Consider the following 20,332-nt stretch of genomic DNA (forward strand, 5'->3'; position numbering starts at 1 on the left):
GTAGCAAGTTTGAAAGACTAAATAGCAAATGATAAAGAAAATGTCTAAATATTACATACAGTTTATATAATATAGGTAAATCTATTAACATACACACACAGACACACACATATACTCTAAGTAATACATACTCTAAGTATACTTACTTAGAGAGAGAGAGAGAGAGAGAGAGAGAGAGAGAGAGAGAAGACTTAGAGGGAGGTGGATAATAATCTCCACATAAGTCAAATCATCAGTTTCATTAGTTTTTAAACTCTGGCTACATGCTACAGTTCTAAAATTTCAGAGTCCTCTCTAACTGACCCTAAAGGTTTGATTAAGGTCTAGAATGTAATATTATGGTCAAAAATTGTCATCATTTCTAAGATAAAAATATAAAATTGCCATTAACAATTTTTATTATCAATACAAACCAAAAACTTGTTTGGAGTTTAAACATGGGGTGAGCTTTTAATGTGAAAATTGAGATGTGTTCCTCTAAACAGTAGTTTTGTGTACTCTTGATGTCCTTATTAGACAAGAAGAGATGGAGAGAGAGCCACACTAGAGGAGAAGGCCATGTGATAACAAAGCAATAGGCTAAGATTATTGATCTAGAAACCAGAGAATATAACAGATTTTGGCAATACTGGCAGCCAAGAGATGGGCATGGGATAGCATCTCTGATCAAGTTCCCAGAGAGAATGTAGTCCTGCTGAGACCTGGATTTCAAACTTCTTGCCTCCAAAATCATGCTAGAAAAACTATCCACCATCTATAGTCCTTTGTTATGCAGCTTCACACAGTTCCAGTAATAAGCCTGACCTCTTTTCAAGTCCTGGTGATTGAACCCAAGGCCTTGAACAAGTGATCTTCTGCTGAGCTGCCTTAGCCCTTGGCTCTTAAGATAAGGTTCCTCTGTGTAACCCACACAGACTTTGGGCTCACCATGTAGCCCAGAATGGTCACCACGAATCCTTCTTCTTCCATATCCTTGGTGCTGGGAAGACAAAATCATAGTGCCTGACTGCCTAGCCTCCATTACATAGCAATGTAGAAAACCCACTTCTCAGATGGAGTCTCTGGCTGCATGTCCTAAATAATCAAAGCCAGTGGAGTATGAAGGAGGGATCCTGGGAGCCTTGGAAAGTATTTGTAGATAATATAATTTCCTTCTGAAATTCACTCCCATCAAAACATCTTCAATATTTAAATGTTTAATTCAAACATTTATATTTCCTAATGTATGTCTTTTAAAAACCACTAAGTTGGTTATAAGTTGGTTGCCCCAGGAAAGCTCTTCTAAGACTCAGAGACTCCCATAGAAGTATTTAAGGAGTATTCTCTACAACATTGGTGAACAACAAAAAAAAGTGAAGTTTGTCAGGAGAAGAGTCAGCTCTCAGTGAATATGCAATAGAAGCCCTAGATAATCCAAGAGAGAACTTTAGAGGCAAGGAGACTAACAGGCAAGGAGACTCAGCTCTTCTCCCCAGTTTACACCTGCCCCTGTATGTACCTACTCTAGAAGAGCCAAGGATTTTGGGGAAAGCAGTTGGCAGCTTTCTTCAGAAGCAGGTGATGCATGATGACAGACAGAGCTGTAAGCATGTAGGGGAAATGAGTGACTTGAGCCTAAACGGGACTTAGAATATGGACTGTGGCATCGACCTTGGATACAAACAGAAGTCTGCCTGCCTAATCATCATCTGTTATGAGAATGTGGCCATGAGAGATTCCACACCTGGACAGATCGCCTTATTCTGGGAAAGAATCCATTTGGTGCTCTTAAATCATGTCATAATGACAGGGCCAAGAGATCTCAGCTCTGGTTTCTTGGCCTGTCCCTCTCCCACCCACACACTCCCCATGTGCACATCCTACAGCAGCTCTCAAAGACTCCATTTTTACAATGGCTGTGATCACATGTGGACCACAGTGAATTTGGTTTTATTAGATACTTGGATAGACAGGATAATCATTTAACCACTCTATAGAAATTCTGACTCATTGCCTTCATTTATTTATTCACTCATCATACATTTTAGTAGTGATTCAACACTAGACTAAGCATTGAGTGTTTAGAAAAGCAAGAAATTATAAAATTTCTTAGCAAAATGGTAAATTATTGGACTTTACTTAGAAAAAAAAAAAGGGCACTTGGATAGTGTTGTGGATTGCTGTACTCTGGCCCATGACATCTTAATTAGACCAGATGTGGTGGACCACACAAGATCCTCCCAAGATCAGGTCCATTGGTAAAAGTGGAAGGAAGGTCTTCAGATGGTCCCCTGCAATTACAGCCTACTCTTCCCTTGGGGATGTGATTCTGCCTTAGTTCACTGTGGTCTTGGGAAGTGATAGAGTGCACAGCGGGTGAGAGGGCTACCACAAGGGGACTCCAGCTGTGCCGCTGCTGTGACCTTGTTACCCAGACCAGGGTAGGAGTTTTTAGTGGTGCAAGTGTTTGGGACCACACATGTTTCTCTGAGAAATATCTTACAGATGCCGCTGCAAGTAAGCAAGTAGCGAACGCTTGGTTTCACCACCCTAAATGAGTAGAGTCATCTTCTTAAGTCTGTTTTTGGTGCCAGACACGGATAATGGGCTTTGCTCATCTTTTCCAAGCAAAGGTCATCCAATAGATGGGTTAAAGGTCGTTACTATGTCTTGAATAACTCAGGGTTGTGGAAAGGGACCTCAGTGGATGGTGGAAAAGATGAAAAACACACACGGAGGGTCCACAACATAAGCAGCTAATGCGTAGAAAGGGTACCAAACACCAATTAGCTGTTCTTTGACCTCAGCTGAATCACCCATCTTCTATTCTTGCTCTAAGTAAGGCCGTGTTATCTTTCTACAAGTCCACAGTGTTGCCAAGAAGCAAGCCAACCGCCTACTTGAGTGGGAGCACTCGTGTCAAACCCTGTAGCCATTAGCAACCTACGGAACCCAGATACTTGCCTCTGTATGAAGAAGCACATGATGGATGTGACCCCAAGTTACGAACATTCAGTAAAAAGCAAACAGATGTCCATATCAACTAGACACCTCTTAAAACATGAGCTCTGAATGGTTGTTCATTCCGTTTTCCTTCCTGCCTCAGAAGATGTGAGAGCTTTAGGCCAGTAGGTAAAGCAAATTTTCTCACTAGGTGGAACTTCCAGGTTAAACACAAATTTTGGATCTAATTTTCTAATAGAGCAGAAACTATGTCTCAAAGAGATATAAGCAGGAGATTTCTTTAAAACTATCCAAATGTAGACTGGAAAACAGAAGAGAAAAATATCATATTAATAATAATTATCTGAATGTATTGGCTAATGTTCTTTAATGTAGCTCCAGCATAAATGTCACCATAAGAAATGCTATTTTACTTCACCACTAACAAATCAGGTACTTAGTGTGCTGGGGGAGAAATGACTGGAACTGCTTTAAAGCCACGTTAACCAGAGAAACTGCAAAAATATTTATATTCTTATGAAGGAAGGAAGGAATGCCCCTCGTGGGTGTATTTAAGTATCCTCAATCTTTTGGATAAATGGTAATGCTAAACAAAAAATGGAAAGATGACCTTAGAATAATAACCTCAAGACCCAACTGGGACTCAGCTTCCCAATATAAAAAAATCATTTGCAATATGTTCAGGGTAAAAGTTTCTATACTGTTTTATAGCTCACAGACTTTATGATATTCTTCAAACAAAAAAAATCACCCAAACACCCAACTCTGAGTTGGCTTCCTTCCTATGAGATAGGCCATCCCATATGTAAAATTACTCACCCAACCATGCTCACTGTCTGTAATTCTGCTCAGTGAGACTCTATGGTGTGTGTAAGGACAGGAAAACAATGGGAAGGAGAAAACCAATCCATTCATAGAGGTGTTTCATATAGAGCCTGGGCCTGTGAAAGCAAAACCAGGCCTAGCCCAGTTGGGGCTTTCTGTAGCCAGTTCTCTCCCCATTCTTCCTTTAAGAGACCTCATATGAAGGCAATGTGGAAAATTTCACAGAGCAGACATTGGGTCAGTGCCTGAAAGCCAGCCCATTGGCTGAGTGTCTTTCATCCTTTGTCATTCCTAACAGCCATTATATATGTTACATGGAAAATGAAGATCTGAGATGACCTGACCTGTGAGTTATTGTGTTTGCACACAGCCAGAAAGGCCGTTGAGTGGCCAGTTGATTCATAGTGGATGGCATTGATTTTTAAGTGACTAGATGAAACTAGGCTGGATAAGTTCTTGGAGAAACTAAGTCAATGAAAGTCAACAATCCAATTAATCTGTAAAAAGTTGCATGGGATGCCTTTGAATGACTGCTCCCTTTTCCATAAAAAGGCAGATGACAAAGAGATAAAAGTCTATATTCAAAAGGCCACAAAATCAAAGTACTCCAGGCTTATTTTTTTCTGATACCATAGGTTTTTGAATGACAATAGAATGAGGATAATCCTGATAAAATAATCTCCAACATATACAGAATTCATGTGTTGTAAGGAGAACAAGCCTCATGCATATCTTCCTTTGATTGGGCAGGCATGCAGGCATGTGAGACAATGGGCTTCCAGCCCTTTCGATAAATGGAAGAGTGAGGTCTTTGGCTGCCTGTGCAAAGATCCCAAATCTTCCTATTTTGCATCGATACTAACAAGAGAAAATTGGATTAATTAGTCGAATAACATTAATCCACTAACAATGCAATTCTTTGAAGCAACTGTATAGAATAATTAGTAGACAGAATTAGCGAGACAAAATGAATGGTTCCATAGCCCTGTGTCAAAATTCTCTTTGGCCAGGTGGGAAGACAGGCAGCTCTCATAACCTGCCAGTCCCTAACCTCTCTGTGATAGCTAACAGATTTCTACGAACTCATGATAGATGCCAAGTGTTTCCTGGCTGTTCTAGGAGTGTTTCAAAGCCAACACCCAATGAGCTTTAGTGCTCGTGAGGTCCAGGTAGTTTCGGGGTTGAATGGAAGTCACCAAGGAGTAGTCTGTCAACTTGCCTAAGAAATTTAAAGGAGTCTATTACCCTGGCATTGTCACTGAGTCTCTTATTTATGCTTCTCCGTGGGAGAGTGGGAAGAGCAGCCAGAGCAGTGTGCTGTAGCAGCTATCCAGCTGCTCATGCCGTTAATATAGCTGTAGAAAGGACATGATTTATACAGGACTGCTTTCCCTCAACACTAGCTCAAGCATCAAAAAAAAAAAAAAAAAAAACCCACACATTTTGGTGGACTCATAGTGAACACATGCTCCACTATGCTCTGGTGACAGCAGGTGGCTGCTGTTTTACCCTGCCACATAAAACACCCGGCGCAGAAATGTTTTGATTGCACCTATAGACCTATACCCTCTATGATGTGCAGTTTGGTTATTGGAAAAGATAACATATTTCCATGCATATAACAGTCATGACTGGTCATTCGGATCGGAGAGAGGCTCCCTGCCGCTTGCTAGTGCAGACAGCTGATGGAAGTACTACATTGGAAGGCATGCACAGGTTATTTCCAGGATCAACAGAGCTACTGCTGCAGGTATAAAAATAATCATTGAAGCAGTTCTTCACAGCGAAGGGGTGAGGCCAGACCCAGCTGGAAGCTTCCTACCTCTTGCAAAGGAGAAAGACAGGTCTGCTATTGCTCCTCACTTCTGTGTTCTGCTGATGAGCAGATAGCAGGGGTGTGCCAGCTTCACATACCTGATAGGGGCCCTGGTTACAGCCACAATAGCTGCTCTCCATGGTGTAACTTCTGGAAACTCCCATCTCTCTCCACACCACGACCCGGGCAGTGGAGGCTCGTGATTTTTCCACCAGAAAACTGCAGCTGTTCATGGTGAATGCTGGTGCTAGCTTGTCCAGGATTTTAGGAAGCATCTATAATTTAAATAAATAAATAAATAAATAAATAAAAGTTATGATAAGCTATGGATAATTAAGAATATTCATTATTGCTGGGTGGTGGTGGCACATGACTTTAATCCCAGCACTTGGGAAGCAGAGGCAGGAGGATCTCTGTGAGTTAGAGACTAGCCTGGTCTACAAGAGCTAGTTCCAGGACCGGCACCAAAGCTACCAAAGAAACCCTGTCTCGAAAATAAAAATATATATATATATTCTTTATTTAAAAATGGATTCTCAACACTATACATCAAATACATGGTTATGTTCCTCTGAATTATTAATTCTCATTAGAATTAATATTTTTAATTAAATTACTAAAAGTATCAATATTTTTATCATTTTGCCTATGTAAACTGTGAGGCTTGACAAATAAAGAAATAAATAACACAAGAGCCACAGCTATGAGATAGTCAGGCCAACTTGGTCTATGTCAGCATCATGAGTTTTGGCTCCCCTTTCCTCTGGCACTGTGCACCCAATTTCATACACTGCTAAGTTGTGCCAGCTGAGAACTATACATGTCACAGAGAACTGCAGCTTCAACAGATTCCATCCAGTTCCACCCAGGACAGAGGACTATGGGCTTATCTCTGACAGCCACTGACAGTCCTCACCCATATAAACATATGAATATATAAAGTGCACTCATCTCTTGTGAGTGTATAATTGCCCAAATGAACTCTCTCACCGCATCCTCCATGTCATAAATCGGAAGCAGAATCAATTATGAAACTGCTAGAACGCCATCCTCCTAGGGTTCATATATCCCGACTTTTCTAGGAATGAAACTCTTTTATTCATGACTTTTTCATCTCCATTTAGAAGGAATGGATAATCTCCTGTCACTCCAATTAATCAAGTTGGGCTCCTAGGCACCAGGTCCGCCCCCAAGGAGAGGATAACTCAGATGCGATAGGACACACAGTACTTGGGTCAGCAGAAACGCTAAACATGGGCAGCCCCAGGTCTTAGCAGTATTAAAAGTCCATTTCACTTCAGTAGTCACAGAATATGCACAAATAGTAGATGATATAAAATTGCATACAATATATAACAAACAGTGGAAATTCAGGCTTTTAGTCAAATTCTCCAGAAGAAAATATAAACTACTCTGGTAGAAATGCAGCTCCTTTGTCATTCCTAGTACATCCAGCAAATCTTTATCTCTCTGGTGGTTTTGTCCTCATACTTAATATAACTTAATCCTATAATTATCACAATGTAAAGTATATATTTTATAGGAATATCACCATAATTATTTGTATGGCTCATTAAGATCTCTGAGTTATCACACAGCTTCCAGGCCTATGGATCATTTTGAAATGAAAAATTAAATGCTAATTTTTATTTGTGTTTGTGCACTCATTGATCTCTCCAGTAAGTTCTAACTCCATTGGTTTCTTCAGAGTGTTCATCACACCAATAAATAAATAGTTGCTTGGTTTACATTTCCTCTTGACCTTGTAAGTTTCATGATGGCATATATATATCTTACAAGAAGATCCCTACACACTGAGAAATGCTTCTCACGACAATACTTCAGGATACTGGTTGCAGAAATAAATAGAATCTTTTTTTATTTCATTAAAAAACTCTTTTTCATTTCATATTCCAATCCCAGTTTCCACTCCCTCCCTTCTTCCTGTTACCTCTACCTCCCCCGCAATCCACACGCCATCCACACCTCAGAGATGTAAGGCACACTGCTTTGAAAAAGAATCAATGCCCCTCCCTACTATATCTAGGCTGAGCAAGGTATACATCCAAAGAAAATGAGTTCCCAAAAAGTCAATACAAGCAGTAGCTATAATTCCTGGTCACACTGTCAGTGACTCCATAGTTTTTCCCAGCCATACAACTGCCACCCACAGTCAGAGGAACTAGTTTGTTCCTATGCTGGTTCCTTCTCCGTTCGGCCAGAGTTGATGAGCTCCTATTAACTCAGGTAAGCTGTTTCAGTGGGTGTACCCATCATGGTCTTGACCTCTTTGATCATATTCTTAGTCCTCCCACTCTTCAACTGAACTCTGGGAGCTCAGCCCAGTGTTCCACAGTAGCTCTCTGCCTCTACTTCCATCAGTTGCTGGATAAAGGTTCTATGGTGACATTTAAGATTGTCATCAATCTGACTACATGGCAAGGCCAGTTCGAGCACCTTCTCCACTATTGCTTAGGGTCTTAGGTGGGGTCACCCTTATGGATTCACAGGAATATCTCTAGTGCCAAACTTCTTGGTAGCTCCATAATGTCTCCCTCAATCAAGATATCTCTTTCCCCATCTTAACTATCCTGTTCCCTCAAGTTCTCCTCCACCTCTCCTCCTCTTCTTCTCCTCCCCTTCCTCCCTTCCTTCTCCCCCCAACACCACCCCATGCTCCCAATTGTCTCAGGAGATCTTATCTATTTCTCCTTCCCAGGGGGATCCATATATGTTTCTCTTAAGGTTCTCCTTGTTACTTACCTTCTCTAGGGTCATGGACTATAGGTTCATTATCCTTTGCTTTACAGCTAGTATCCACTTATGAGTGAATACATAGCATACTCATCTTTCTGAGTCAGGGTTAACCCATTCAGGATGTTTTTTTTTCCTAGTTCCATCCATTTTCATGCAAATTTCAAGATATCATTGTTTTGTTTTGTTTTTCCCTGCTGAGTAGGACTCCATTGTGTAAATGTACCACATTTTCTTTATCAATTCTTCAGTTGAAGGGCATCTAGGTTGTTTACAGATTCTGGCTATTACAAATAATGCTACTATGAACATTGTTGAACAAATGTCCTTGTAGTATGATTAAGCATCCTTTGGGTATGTGCCCAAGAGTAGTATTGCTGGGTCCTGAGGTAGGTTGATTTTAAATTTTCTGAGAAACTGCTATACTGATTTCCAGAGTGGTTGTACAAGTTTGCATTCCCACCAGCAAAGGAGGAATGTTCCCCTTATTCCATATCTTCTCCAGCATAAACTATCATTGATATTTTTGGTCTTAGTCATTCTTATAGGTGTAATATGGTATCTCAGAGTCATTTTGATGATTTGTGTTTCCCTAATGGCTAAGGATATTGAACATTTCCTTAAGTGTCTATTGGCCATTTGAAATTCTTCTGTTGAAAATTCTCTGTTTAGGTCTATACCCCATATTTTAATTTGGTTATTTGGAATTTTGATGTCTAATTTCTTGAGTTCATTATGTATTTTGGAGATCAGTCCTCTGTCTGATGTGGGGCTGGTGAAGGTCTTTTCCCATTCAGTAGGCTGCCTTTTTGTCTTCTTGGCTATGTTCTTTGCTTTACAGAAGCTTCTCAGTTTCATGAGGTCCCGTCCCATTTACTTATTGTTGCTCTCAGTGTCTGGGCTACTGGTGTTGTATTTAGGGAATGGACTTCTGTGACCATGCATTGAAGGCTACTTCAATGAGTTTCAGTGTGGTTAGATTTATATTGAGGTCTTTAATCCATTTGTACTTACATTTTGTACATGCAGATAGTATCTTCTAATAGAGACGATAAGGAACTGATTTAATATGCATGGATATACTATTATTATAAATAAAGTGATAGAAAACACTTTGAAATCACTTTAATTATTAGTGTGTTACTTTGTTACATCAAGTATACTTTTATTTAGATAAGAACTCATTGTATTGTAAAGCTATTTATTTATGTACATTTATATCATTAAAATGACTTCATTTTTAAAGAACACGTTTAGTTTCATGGCAAAATCAGAAAGATGATGCAGGACCTCCCAGAGACACCCACACCCTCCCATAACATCTGCCACCAAAATGGTCCATTTGTTTTGAACGATGAACTCACACTGAAACATTAATAATAGACAGAGTTGATATTAGGATTTACTATTGAAAACATACATTGTAAGTGCTTAGAAAGTAGGCTCTCTGACAGTCATCCAGCATTACAGTATCACTGTAGAGTGTCTTTGCCAGAACAAATGCTTCTGCTCCACCCACCACCTTCCTATTCCCCTAAACCCTTGGCGACAACTGATCTTCTTCTGCCTTCAAAGTTCTGTCCTATCTAGAATGGTGCACCAGGCTACTTTACAGATTGACTTCAAGCAAGACCCCAATTAAATGCTTTCTTCTAGGAGTTTCTCTGATTATGGTGTCTCTTCACAGCAATAGAACACTAAAAGATTTTCATTTTTTTATTGATCTATTTATTGAAAATACTAGCTTTGCCATATTGTATGACTCTTCTGCCAAGGACGAGGAACTGTTTATGTGGGTTTGTTTCTTGACACTGTAATTTCCCCCTATGACCTACCTATCTAATCCTGGATCATTATCATCCTGTCTTGTATTCTGACTTTGTGGTAAGTCTTAAAGTGAGGCAGCTCCAGAATTCGAACTGTGTTTTCCTTGTCTGTATTTTCTCAGCTACTCTGGGTCATCTGCCACTCCATTTTGATTCCTACAATGTACTTTGCTGACATTTTGGTCAAAACCCATTAAATCTATAGTTTAAGAAGGGCAGAACTGAAAGCTTGGCAATACTGAGTTTTCTATCCACAAATGCAAGTGCTTCCTTAGTCTCTAGGCTTTATTTATTCGTTCATCACATTTTGTAGTTCTCTTTGAATACAACGTATAAATGTTGTTTTGTTAGATTGACACCCAAGGACTTCAGTGTATGGGGTAATAATGCAAATGGCAGTAAGGGGTGGGGGGGGGTGTGTGTGTGTGTGTGTGTGTGTGTGTGAGAGAGAGAGAGAGAGAGAGAGAGAGAGAGAGAGAGAGAGAGAGAGAGAGAGAGAATGTGTGTGTGTGCTGAGAGAGAAAGAATCCTCCTCTGTACACCAGTATGGTCTGGAACTCCCTACGTAGTCCACACTGGCCTCAAACTCAGCTTTTCTCCCATAGCAGTCTTCTGGGAGTAGGGATTACTGGCAAATCCTGCTTTCTCTGTCTAGTATTGGATTATCACTACCATCATCATTATCATCATCATCATCATTATTATTTTGAAACAGGGTTTCTCTATGTAGCCTCAGTTGTCCTAAAACTGGCTCTGTAGACCAGGCTGGCATCAAACTCACATGACTCTGCCTCCTAAGTGCTGGAATTAAAGGGGTGAACCACCACCACCCAGCTTAGTACTGAGTTTTTAAATCTCAAATCCATCAGGACTTACAGGAAGGCAACAGAATTTTGTACATTACCCTTTTATGCTGCCATATTCCTACAGTGCCTGCTCAATTAGCATGCTTTTACTTGCATTCCTTATCTTGCTGCATTGCTAAAATTTTCAGCATGATACTAAAATGAAGCGGTGAGAAGAAACGTTCATGCTGGGCTTATTTTTGTTGAATAGTGAGGAAAATTTCTGTTTCTGAGCATTAAAGATACATGTTAGCTATACGTATCTTATAAAATATTCTTTGTCAAGTTGAGAATTGGGCCTCTGTTAGTATGGAGGAAAAAATGTTAGCTTTTGTCAAGTATTTATCTGAATCCATTATAAGGTAAAATGATTTTCCCTCTTAGTCTTTTGATATGATGATTTATACAAATTAATTTTCTAATTACAAACTAGCTATGAACACTTATGAAAAATCTTACTTGGTTATTGCATGCAATTATATATACTGTTATGTTTCATATCGTAACATTTTCCTCTAGAGTTTTGAATTTTTGTTTGAGAGATATTGATCTATTTTTCTTTTCTTCTTATATGTTTGCACGACCTTACAAAATTATTTGAAAAGCATTCCCCCCGTTTTGATTTTCAGAAAGCAATTATAGAAACTGGTACAATTTCTCTGTGAAATATTTTGCAAAATTCACTAATGAATCCATCTGGGTCAGATTCTTTTTGTTTAAGTAGGTTATGAATTTTTTATTATCACTTAAACATCTTTCATTTGTAGGCCTGTTCAGATGATCTATTCAGACTCAGTGAACTTTGGTAGTTTTTGTTTTTCAAGGAATTGGATCATTTTGTCTGAATGATCAAATTTATGGATAAAAACATTTCACAGTATTCAATTCTTCTCCATTTAATGTGTACAGAATTTCTATGTGCTCTCTTCCATTTCTGAGGTCAGCAATTTGTCCTTTGATTTGCTTTCTCCTTAGCATTGACCAAAACTGAACACTTTTGTTGATTTTCTCAAAGTTGATCTTTTGTTTTGACTTTTGATTTCCTGTTTTCAGTTTTTATAATTTTGTGTGTGTGTGTTTTTTACATGTATGCTTATATACCACATACACGCAGTGTCCTTGTGGCCAGAAAGGAGGGTCCTTTGTGACCTGAGTTGCTGAGAATTGTAAAGTCCAACGTGGGTGCTGGGGACCCAATTCAGGTCCTCTACAAGAGCAGTGTTCTTGACTATTGAATCATCTCTAATGCACCCATACAATCTAGTTCACACTCGCCCTCTACCCCCAAATCCTCTCTGATTCAACTCCTCTTCCCTATCAGTCCCCTCCAGATGGTGTTTTTCTTTCCTTCCTTCCTTCCTTCCTTCCTTCCTTCCTTCCTTCCTTCCTTCCTTCCTTCCTTCCTTCCATCTTCCAGTTTCTAAGGTATGATCTCATAGCTGAAGTCCTGGTGCTGTGACTCTTACAGTCTTTTCATCTTCCCTGATGCTCCATGAGCTTCAGGGCGGTGGTTGTGTTGTAAATACCTGAGGACAGGTGTCCCGCAGTCAGCTCATGTCTGCGTTTTGAATAGCTGTCATTTTCTATAGTGAACACTGCTGCAAGAAAAGAAGCTTCTTTGATGAGAGATGAGAGCTACATTCGTTGAGAAAGCCCTGGGAGATTTATGCTAGCTTAAGAAAGTGGCGGCTGTAGCAGGTTCTCCTCTAGGATCCATGGCCTCCCCCAGACGTTTATAATGCCTGGCATGGATTTCCTATTGAATGGGTTAAAATCTGTTTTATAGCATGCAAAGTGATCTGTGTTGGTGAATGTTTCATGTGTGCTTAAAAACTATGCCTATTTTGTGGCTTTGGATAAATCCTTCTCTAAAAATCAATTGCATCTGTTGATGGATGGTGCTTGTTTTTTCCTGCTTCATCTGTCTGCTGATAGAGTAGTTGTGCAACCTGCAGCTGCATCAGCAGCTGGATCTTCTCTTTGCAAGTCTCATGTACTTTGCTTCACTTTCCTCTTGGGTTGTATGTGATTGAGCACACACATGCTATTAACTGTCACTTGTTCCAAGAAAATTTATCCATTTAGCATTAACGCATCGCCATTCTTTATCCATAATTTTACTTTTTTTTGAAGTTTCCTTTGTCTGAAATTAATATTAGTAACTACTGCTTTATTTTGATTACTGTCAGCAAATAAAAAGCAAACATTTTATACCACTCATTTCCCCCCTTTTTAGTATAGCAGATCTTTTCCACTTGGTTTTGTGGCTGTCGTTTAGTGCGCAATAGCCGCTTATAACTGATACAAACACACCAGCAAATATTAGACCGACACCTCAAAAGTAGTAGCAGTGATTTTAATTACCCCTCCCTTCTCCTCTTTTGTGCCATCCCTGTCATTAGTTTCACTTACATGCAAGCAGGTTTGTATGTCCTCAGATTATCAAATACATTGTTGTTATTATAGTTTAACAATTGTCATCGGTTAAGTTAATAAAGAAATAAATAAAAGGTTCATTTCATTTCATTGTTGCCTATTTCCTCTTCAGTGCTCTTTCTGTCTTTATATAGACCCAGCATATATTATTTTCTATCCTTCCAAAGTTCTATGTAACTTGTCTTCATAACTTGGAACCAGGACAAATTTCTTCAAAGTCTGTTTATGGGAAAAATGCCTTTATTTTGCCTTCACTTTTAAAGCATAATTTTAGCAGTTCAAGAATTATAGTCTAGTGGGCTTTGGGAATGAACACTTTAAATATTTTATTCCTCTATTTTTTTTGGTTGAAAGATTTCTGAATAGGTCAGGAGTGTGTGTGTGTATGTGTGTGTGTGTGTGTGTGTGTGTGTGTGTGTGTGCGTGTGTGTGTTTTCTTAGACAAAAGTAAGGTAGAATTCTCTCTCCTGATTTCTTTTGGCAACTTATTTTTGATTTTCAATAGTTGGAAAACGGTATTTCTAGCCCCAGCATTTTTGTATTCCTTCTGTGTAACATTCTCTGAGTTTCCAGGATCTGTGGTTCCTGGATCTGACACTAAGTGAAGCCAGTTTTGTTAGCTCATATACCTCGGTAGAGATGACCAAACATTCCAATTAACTTCATGTTTCCTGGGGACCTTAATGAGCTGTGATCCCTCTGCTGAAGCCTAGGGATGGAGGATTTATAAGGTGAAACGGGGAATCATCCTGCTTACATTTCCACAGCTGTAGCTTATCCATTCATTAAAAATTTGCCTCAAAACTGTGACATTTATAGAAAACATTCATTCGGTCTCTTCATTTTTCTTTTTATCTTGCGTAAATCCATCTGTGTCTGGGAGAAATGCAATGATGGCTATTCTAAACTGGAAGTGTTTTTGTATTACCAACATGAACAGGAAACAGATGAGCTCAAAATATCTAAGTGAAGCCTTATTATCCCACAGAGGTATAAAGAGATTTTAATAAGATATAATGTGCCCCCACATGGATAGGCAGCCCACCTATCAAACTGTTATGTTTTAGCATTAGAAACCTGCTTTATGAAAAACCTCCTTCTCTGGCTCTCCTTATTTTCCAATCGTGGGTCTAAGAACAGAGCCTGAGGATTCTAACCTCAAAACCTGCTTGAACATGAAACATGAGGCATCAGAGCCTGGGGTGAAGAGCAGGTAGACTAGAGCCAGACAAACAAGTGCAAAGGACAACGCGGTTTGGGTAGGTAGTTGATTTGGGACTTACATAAGCTTCTCTGCCTCCCTGAGTCCTGGGCTCATCCACCATTAAGTGAGAGAGTTAGCATTCCTTTATTAGTCCATCCCAGACCTAAAAGTATTATAAAAACTAAACCAGAATCGTTTCATAGACATGGAATCACACCTGGCCAGAAAGAGCAGAGCCAGGTGCAACCTTAGCTGAGGGATAAATGATGATTTGAAGTCAATCATCATGGTTTCAAGGAGCCGTTTAGAAACCCAGGCTATAATTTACTTCGTTTGATTTCTGATTACTCTTTCCAAACCAACCTCGGTTTCAAAATTCAAAGAAGGGAACCCTCAAAGGTATATTTGGCCTTCTACAGATAGGATGTGTGTCAGAGCTCATTTCTAGGGAGGAACCCTGAGATCAATTTTGCAAGATCCAAATGTATTTTTCCCTTTGGGTTAATAAGGTGGCATGGATGTCGTAATAGGACACTTAGAAGTGTGTGTATTTATGTTCACCATTGCGATGTTCAGAACACAGTTTGCTGCTAATGAAATTTGAAAGAGGGAAATAACATCTCCCAACTCCAGCCTTCCAAGATTAATAAATATTTAAAAAGCCCCTCTTTACGTGATATATGTCCCTTCTTTAACTAAGGCAATATATTGCTTTTCATGTTCCAAATAAGAATTTATTCTTGCTTTAAATATCTTTTCAATTTGAAGCTGCAAAGTCATTTGACTCATTGTTCTTTTTCTCTCCAACACAGCATACCCTTTAAATACAGGATTTCAGGGGTCAGAGATTGAAACTGTGCTTTCAAAATCCTAGTTCTTAATACAACCTATAACAATGCAATGTATTCTGTATTCCTTTTCCCTTGTATGTGAAACTGGGTGTTGGTATAAATATGTACTCATTCAACAAATATTTTAAAGCAACTTCTAATGATGCACACTAGCGTAGCATAAAATATAGCTGGAAATATTAAGTGTCTTAATATATTATTGCAATGTGGAGTTTTACACTTGTGCTTGGCACAGACGTGGCACTGTGGGAGGAGTATGGAACTTTCCTATCTCCATTATTCCTCATATTTAGAAATGTATGAAGAGGATTAATGACTGAAAATGTCAGTAAGAAGAAAAGCTTGCAGAGCAATTTGCACCAGGCCTGATTTCTGATGTGGGAGTCCCCTCTGTGTGCTGTGATTACCATTAATGAATATAGAAACTGCTTTGGACCTATAGCAAGGCAGAACTTAGGTAGGCAGGGAAAGCTAGGCTGAATGCTGGGAGAAAGAAGGGCGGAGTCAGAGAGAAGACTTGGCATGGCTAGAGATAGACACTGGGAACTTTAGCCGGTAAGCCACTGTCACGTGCAATACACAGATTAATAGAAATGGGTTAAATTAATATGTAAGACATTATCCAATAAGAAGCTAGAGCTAATGGGCCAAGCAATGATTTAATTAATACAGTTTCTGTGTGATTATTTCTGGTCTAAGCTAGCGGGGCAGCAGGGAACAAATGGCCTCCTCCGACTGCAGATTTCAGTGTATAGCAACACAGTGCTCGTTCATTCACACCTGGAAGTTGACACGCTGGTTCTATGAGACTCAACTTTCAATTCTCTCAGAATTGGTGGCTTGAACTTCTTACAAGTCTTCTTGAAGTCACATTTGAACTAAAAGTTTTCTCATGAGATGATTTTCTTTCATGCAAGTTTCTAACACTGATCATCAGATTTATAACTCAAAAAACAAGTCTACAGAAGTCAGCCAGGATAATCTAATCAATCTTGTGCTCAAGGAGAATCAGTGGGGTTTTTCTTTCTGTCTTAACTCACAATTAATACTGCGATTCTAATACTTACTCTTTAATTTTTTGGCCACCTGCCTGTCTGCCTGTAATTTGTTAAAAGAAGAAACCCATGCTTCACACATCTGTGTTGCAAAAATATCTAGTATTCTGCTTATCATCATTATCTCAGTATCTGGCCAAGCAAACTTCAAGATTAGATAAAGACATATACTTCATTATAATCAAGTGAACAGTTAACCAAGAAAACAATACTATCTTAAACATATTTGCCAAACTCTAGTGCATATAATTTCATTAAAAATCTTCTACTGGATTCAAAAACATAGTTTACTATCAGCCCATTAGATGTAGGTGGTTTAAATACCTCACTTTTTCTAACAGACAGGCCATCTACACAAAAATAAAGAGAAGCACCAGAATAAATAAATCATACACCAACTGGACTTCAGAGATATATTCAGAACACACCCGCAATCATCAAAGAATACACATATTCTGCTCAGCAGTGCATGGGAGCTTTTCTAAAATAGAGCATATCCTAAAACATAAATCTTTACAGAATCAACAAGACTTAAATAACTCCTTGCGTCCTATCTGACAACAAGATGATAAAACTGACAAAAAATCACACAAACTCATGAAAATTAAACAACTCATTACTCTGTGATGTATGGTTCAAAGGAAAAAAATCAAGAAAGAATAAAAAAAAATCCAAATGAAAAAGTAAACACAATACAACAAAACCTCTGAGAGAAATTGTAAGCAGTCCTATGAGGGGAATTTATAGTTCTAGGTGCCTGCATTCAGAAAATCAGAAGGAGCACAAATAAATGACTCGATGATGTAATGCAAAAATCTGGAAAATCTAGAACAAACTAAATCCAAATCAGCCAGCATCAAGAAATAATAAGTATCAGAGCAGAAATCAACAAAATAGAAACAACAACAACAACAAAAAAAAAAAATCAAACCTAAGAGCTGCTTCTTTAAGAAGAAAAACAAGATTGACAGACCTTTGTTCCAACCAACAAAAAGAAAAAAAGAGAGGACACAAATGACCAGAATCATAAATTAACAGGGAATCTTTACAATAAACAACAACACAAATTCAGAATATTATAAGGCAATGGTTTGAAAACCTGTACTTAGTTAAGTTAGGAAATCTAAAAGAAATGGAAAAATTTTTAGATTCAGCAAAATCACCCAATTAATAAAAAATGATAAACAGACCCATAACAAATAAGAATATTAACTAAAAATAATTATTAATTAATAAGAATGATAAACAGACCAATAACAAATGAAGAGATTTATATAATAGAAATTCTTACGCATGAAGAAAAAAATCCAGTACCACATGTCTTAACAGCAGAATTTCAAGAAGATCTATAGTCAATCCTTCTTAAACTATGAAATATGAGATAGGGAAAGAGAAGGATCACTCCAAACCACTTCCAATAACAAAAATATGCTAAGACACAGCAAAAGAAAGGAAGGAAGTAGAGAGAAAAGGAGGGAATAGGACAGTAAGGAAAGAAAAGGAAAGGAAAAAAGAAACGAAAAAGGGAAAGGGAAGAGAAAATATTATAGGCCAATAACTTGACGAAAATAAAATGAAAATTTCTCAAATACTTGCAGATACTACATATAAACATCAAAAAAGATTATACACCATGGTGTTATCCTTGCATTAACATGAAGATATGCATGTTAATAAGTGAAATAAGCCACATAAACATTGACAGAAAAACAAAAATCACAAAATCATCTCAATAGACATAGAAAAAGTTTTTGACAATTTCAAATATGCCTTCATAATAAATGTCCTAAAGAAGTATGCCGAAAACAGTGATATCGCATATATATATAGATATATATAGATATATATATACACACACACACACACACTCACACATATCTTGTAACCAACATTATCCTACATGGAGAAAAGCTTGAAGCAATCCCATGAAAGCCAAGAATAAGATGCGGATGGTCATTATCCCACTCTTTTTCAATGGTGTGATCAAGGTAGTAGCTTGATCAATAAGGCAAGAGAAAGAAATTAAATAGGTAAAATTTTGGAAAGAAAGCAAACTATCCCTATTTGCAGATGTCATGATACTGTATGTTAGAGACCCATCAAAATCTACAAGAAAAGTTCTAGAAATGACAAGCAGATTCAGCAATGTGCCACAGCATAGACTCAATCAGTAGCTTTTCTATGCGCCAACAAATTCACAAAGCAAGTGACCACGTGGACACACCCGTGTTCACACGTGGACACACCGTGTACACAACAGCCTCCAAGAAAGCAAATTATTTAGTAATAAACTTAATCAAGGAGGTGAAAGACCTTGACAGTGAAAACATCAAACCGGCGGGAAAAAAAGACAGAGAAAGGAGCTAAAAATGGGAAGACATTCAGTACTATGAATGGGTAGAGTTAATATTGCGAAAATAACCATTTTGCCAAAAGCTACTTAAAGATTCAATGCAACGCCAATCAAAATTTCCTTCTCATTCACCACAGAAATATACAATGCAGTCCTAAAGTTCATCAGGAACCACAAAAGACCCAGGTTGTCCAAAACAATTCTGAACAAAAAAGAACAATGCTGGAAAGATTTTCATTCCAGATCTTAAAATACATGACACGGCCATAATAATAAAACTAATATTGTACTGCCACACAAACAGACATGCAGACAAAAGGAGCAAAATCAAAGGCCCAAGCATGAATACACATAACTTCAGCTACTTACTATTTGACAAATAATTCAAAAACATAAGCTAGAAAAAGAAAGCATCTTTAACAAATCATTCTGGATCTTGATGTCCACAGGCAGAAGACTCAAATGAGACTCATACCTATCACTATCCACGAAATTTAACTCCAAGTGGATAAAAGACCTAAATATGCAGCTTAAAACAGTGAAAATTCTAGAAGAAACAATAGTCAATACCCTACATGATCTAGGGAAAGCATTTTCTGAGTAGGACCTCGTTTAGCCCCCAAATTAAAACCAACAATTGAGAAGTGGCATTTTGTAAAATCTAAAAAAAAAAAAAAAATTCTCTACAGCTGGAGAAACAATCAAAGCGGTGAATAGGAAGTCCATGGAATAGGAGACAATACATCTGATATACATCTGATAGAAGATTAATATCCAGAATACATAAATAACTCAAAGCACTAAGAATATAAAAAAGGACCAATTCAAAAACATAGACCTGGGATCTGAACAGAGAGTTCTCAAAAGAAAACAAAAAACGACTAAAAAATATTTTTAAAAATTTTCCACATTCCTGCTGATTAGGAAAATTCAAATCAAGACAACTTTGAGATTTCATCTTACCCCAGTTGAAATGGCAAAAGTCAGCAAAGCAATCTACAACAAATGCTGGAAAGGATTGTGGCAGACAAAAGAAGCACCCTTGTTCTCTGTTGATGGGATTGTGAACAGATGCAGCCACTATGGAAATCAGTGTGGGGAATTCTCAAAGAGCTAAAATAAATATACCATATTTTCTAGCTATACCACTCATTCGTATACGCCTAACCAAAGGACTAAACATTCTGCTCTATAGATCCTTGCTTAGTCATGTTCTTTGCTTTTCTACTCAGAATAGCTAGAAAATGGAAACGCCCTAATTATTCTACAACTGATTAGTGGATAATAAACACGTGGTACATACACAGTATGGAATAATATTCAACTATGAAGTAAAATCACGAACTCTGCAGGCTAAAGGGTCATATGACCAGAAAAGATCATATTGAGGTAATTGGGGGTAATCCGGACCCCAAAAGACAAAT

At 38.2% G+C, this 20,332-nt stretch overlaps 1 protein-coding gene across 1 annotated transcript in view; it reads right to left on the reverse strand.

The window, feature by feature from the left end:
• Agbl1 (AGBL carboxypeptidase 1) overlaps nucleotides 1-20,332 on the reverse strand; it is a 659,915-nt gene that overhangs the window by 291,047 nt on the left and 348,536 nt on the right. The window contains exon 20 of the mRNA XM_050153973.1: nucleotides 5,683-5,859. Coding sequence (XP_050009930.1) covers nucleotides 5,683-5,859 — 177 coding nt within the window. The remainder of the gene's footprint in view (nucleotides 1-5,682; nucleotides 5,860-20,332) is intronic.

This window comes from Alexandromys fortis, unplaced genomic scaffold (assembly GCF_014885135.2).
Source record: "Alexandromys fortis isolate MF-2015 unplaced genomic scaffold, M_Fortis_MF-2015_v1.1 scaffold_86, whole genome shotgun sequence".
In the NCBI taxonomy this organism is placed as follows: Eukaryota; Metazoa; Chordata; class Mammalia; order Rodentia; family Cricetidae; genus Alexandromys; species Alexandromys fortis.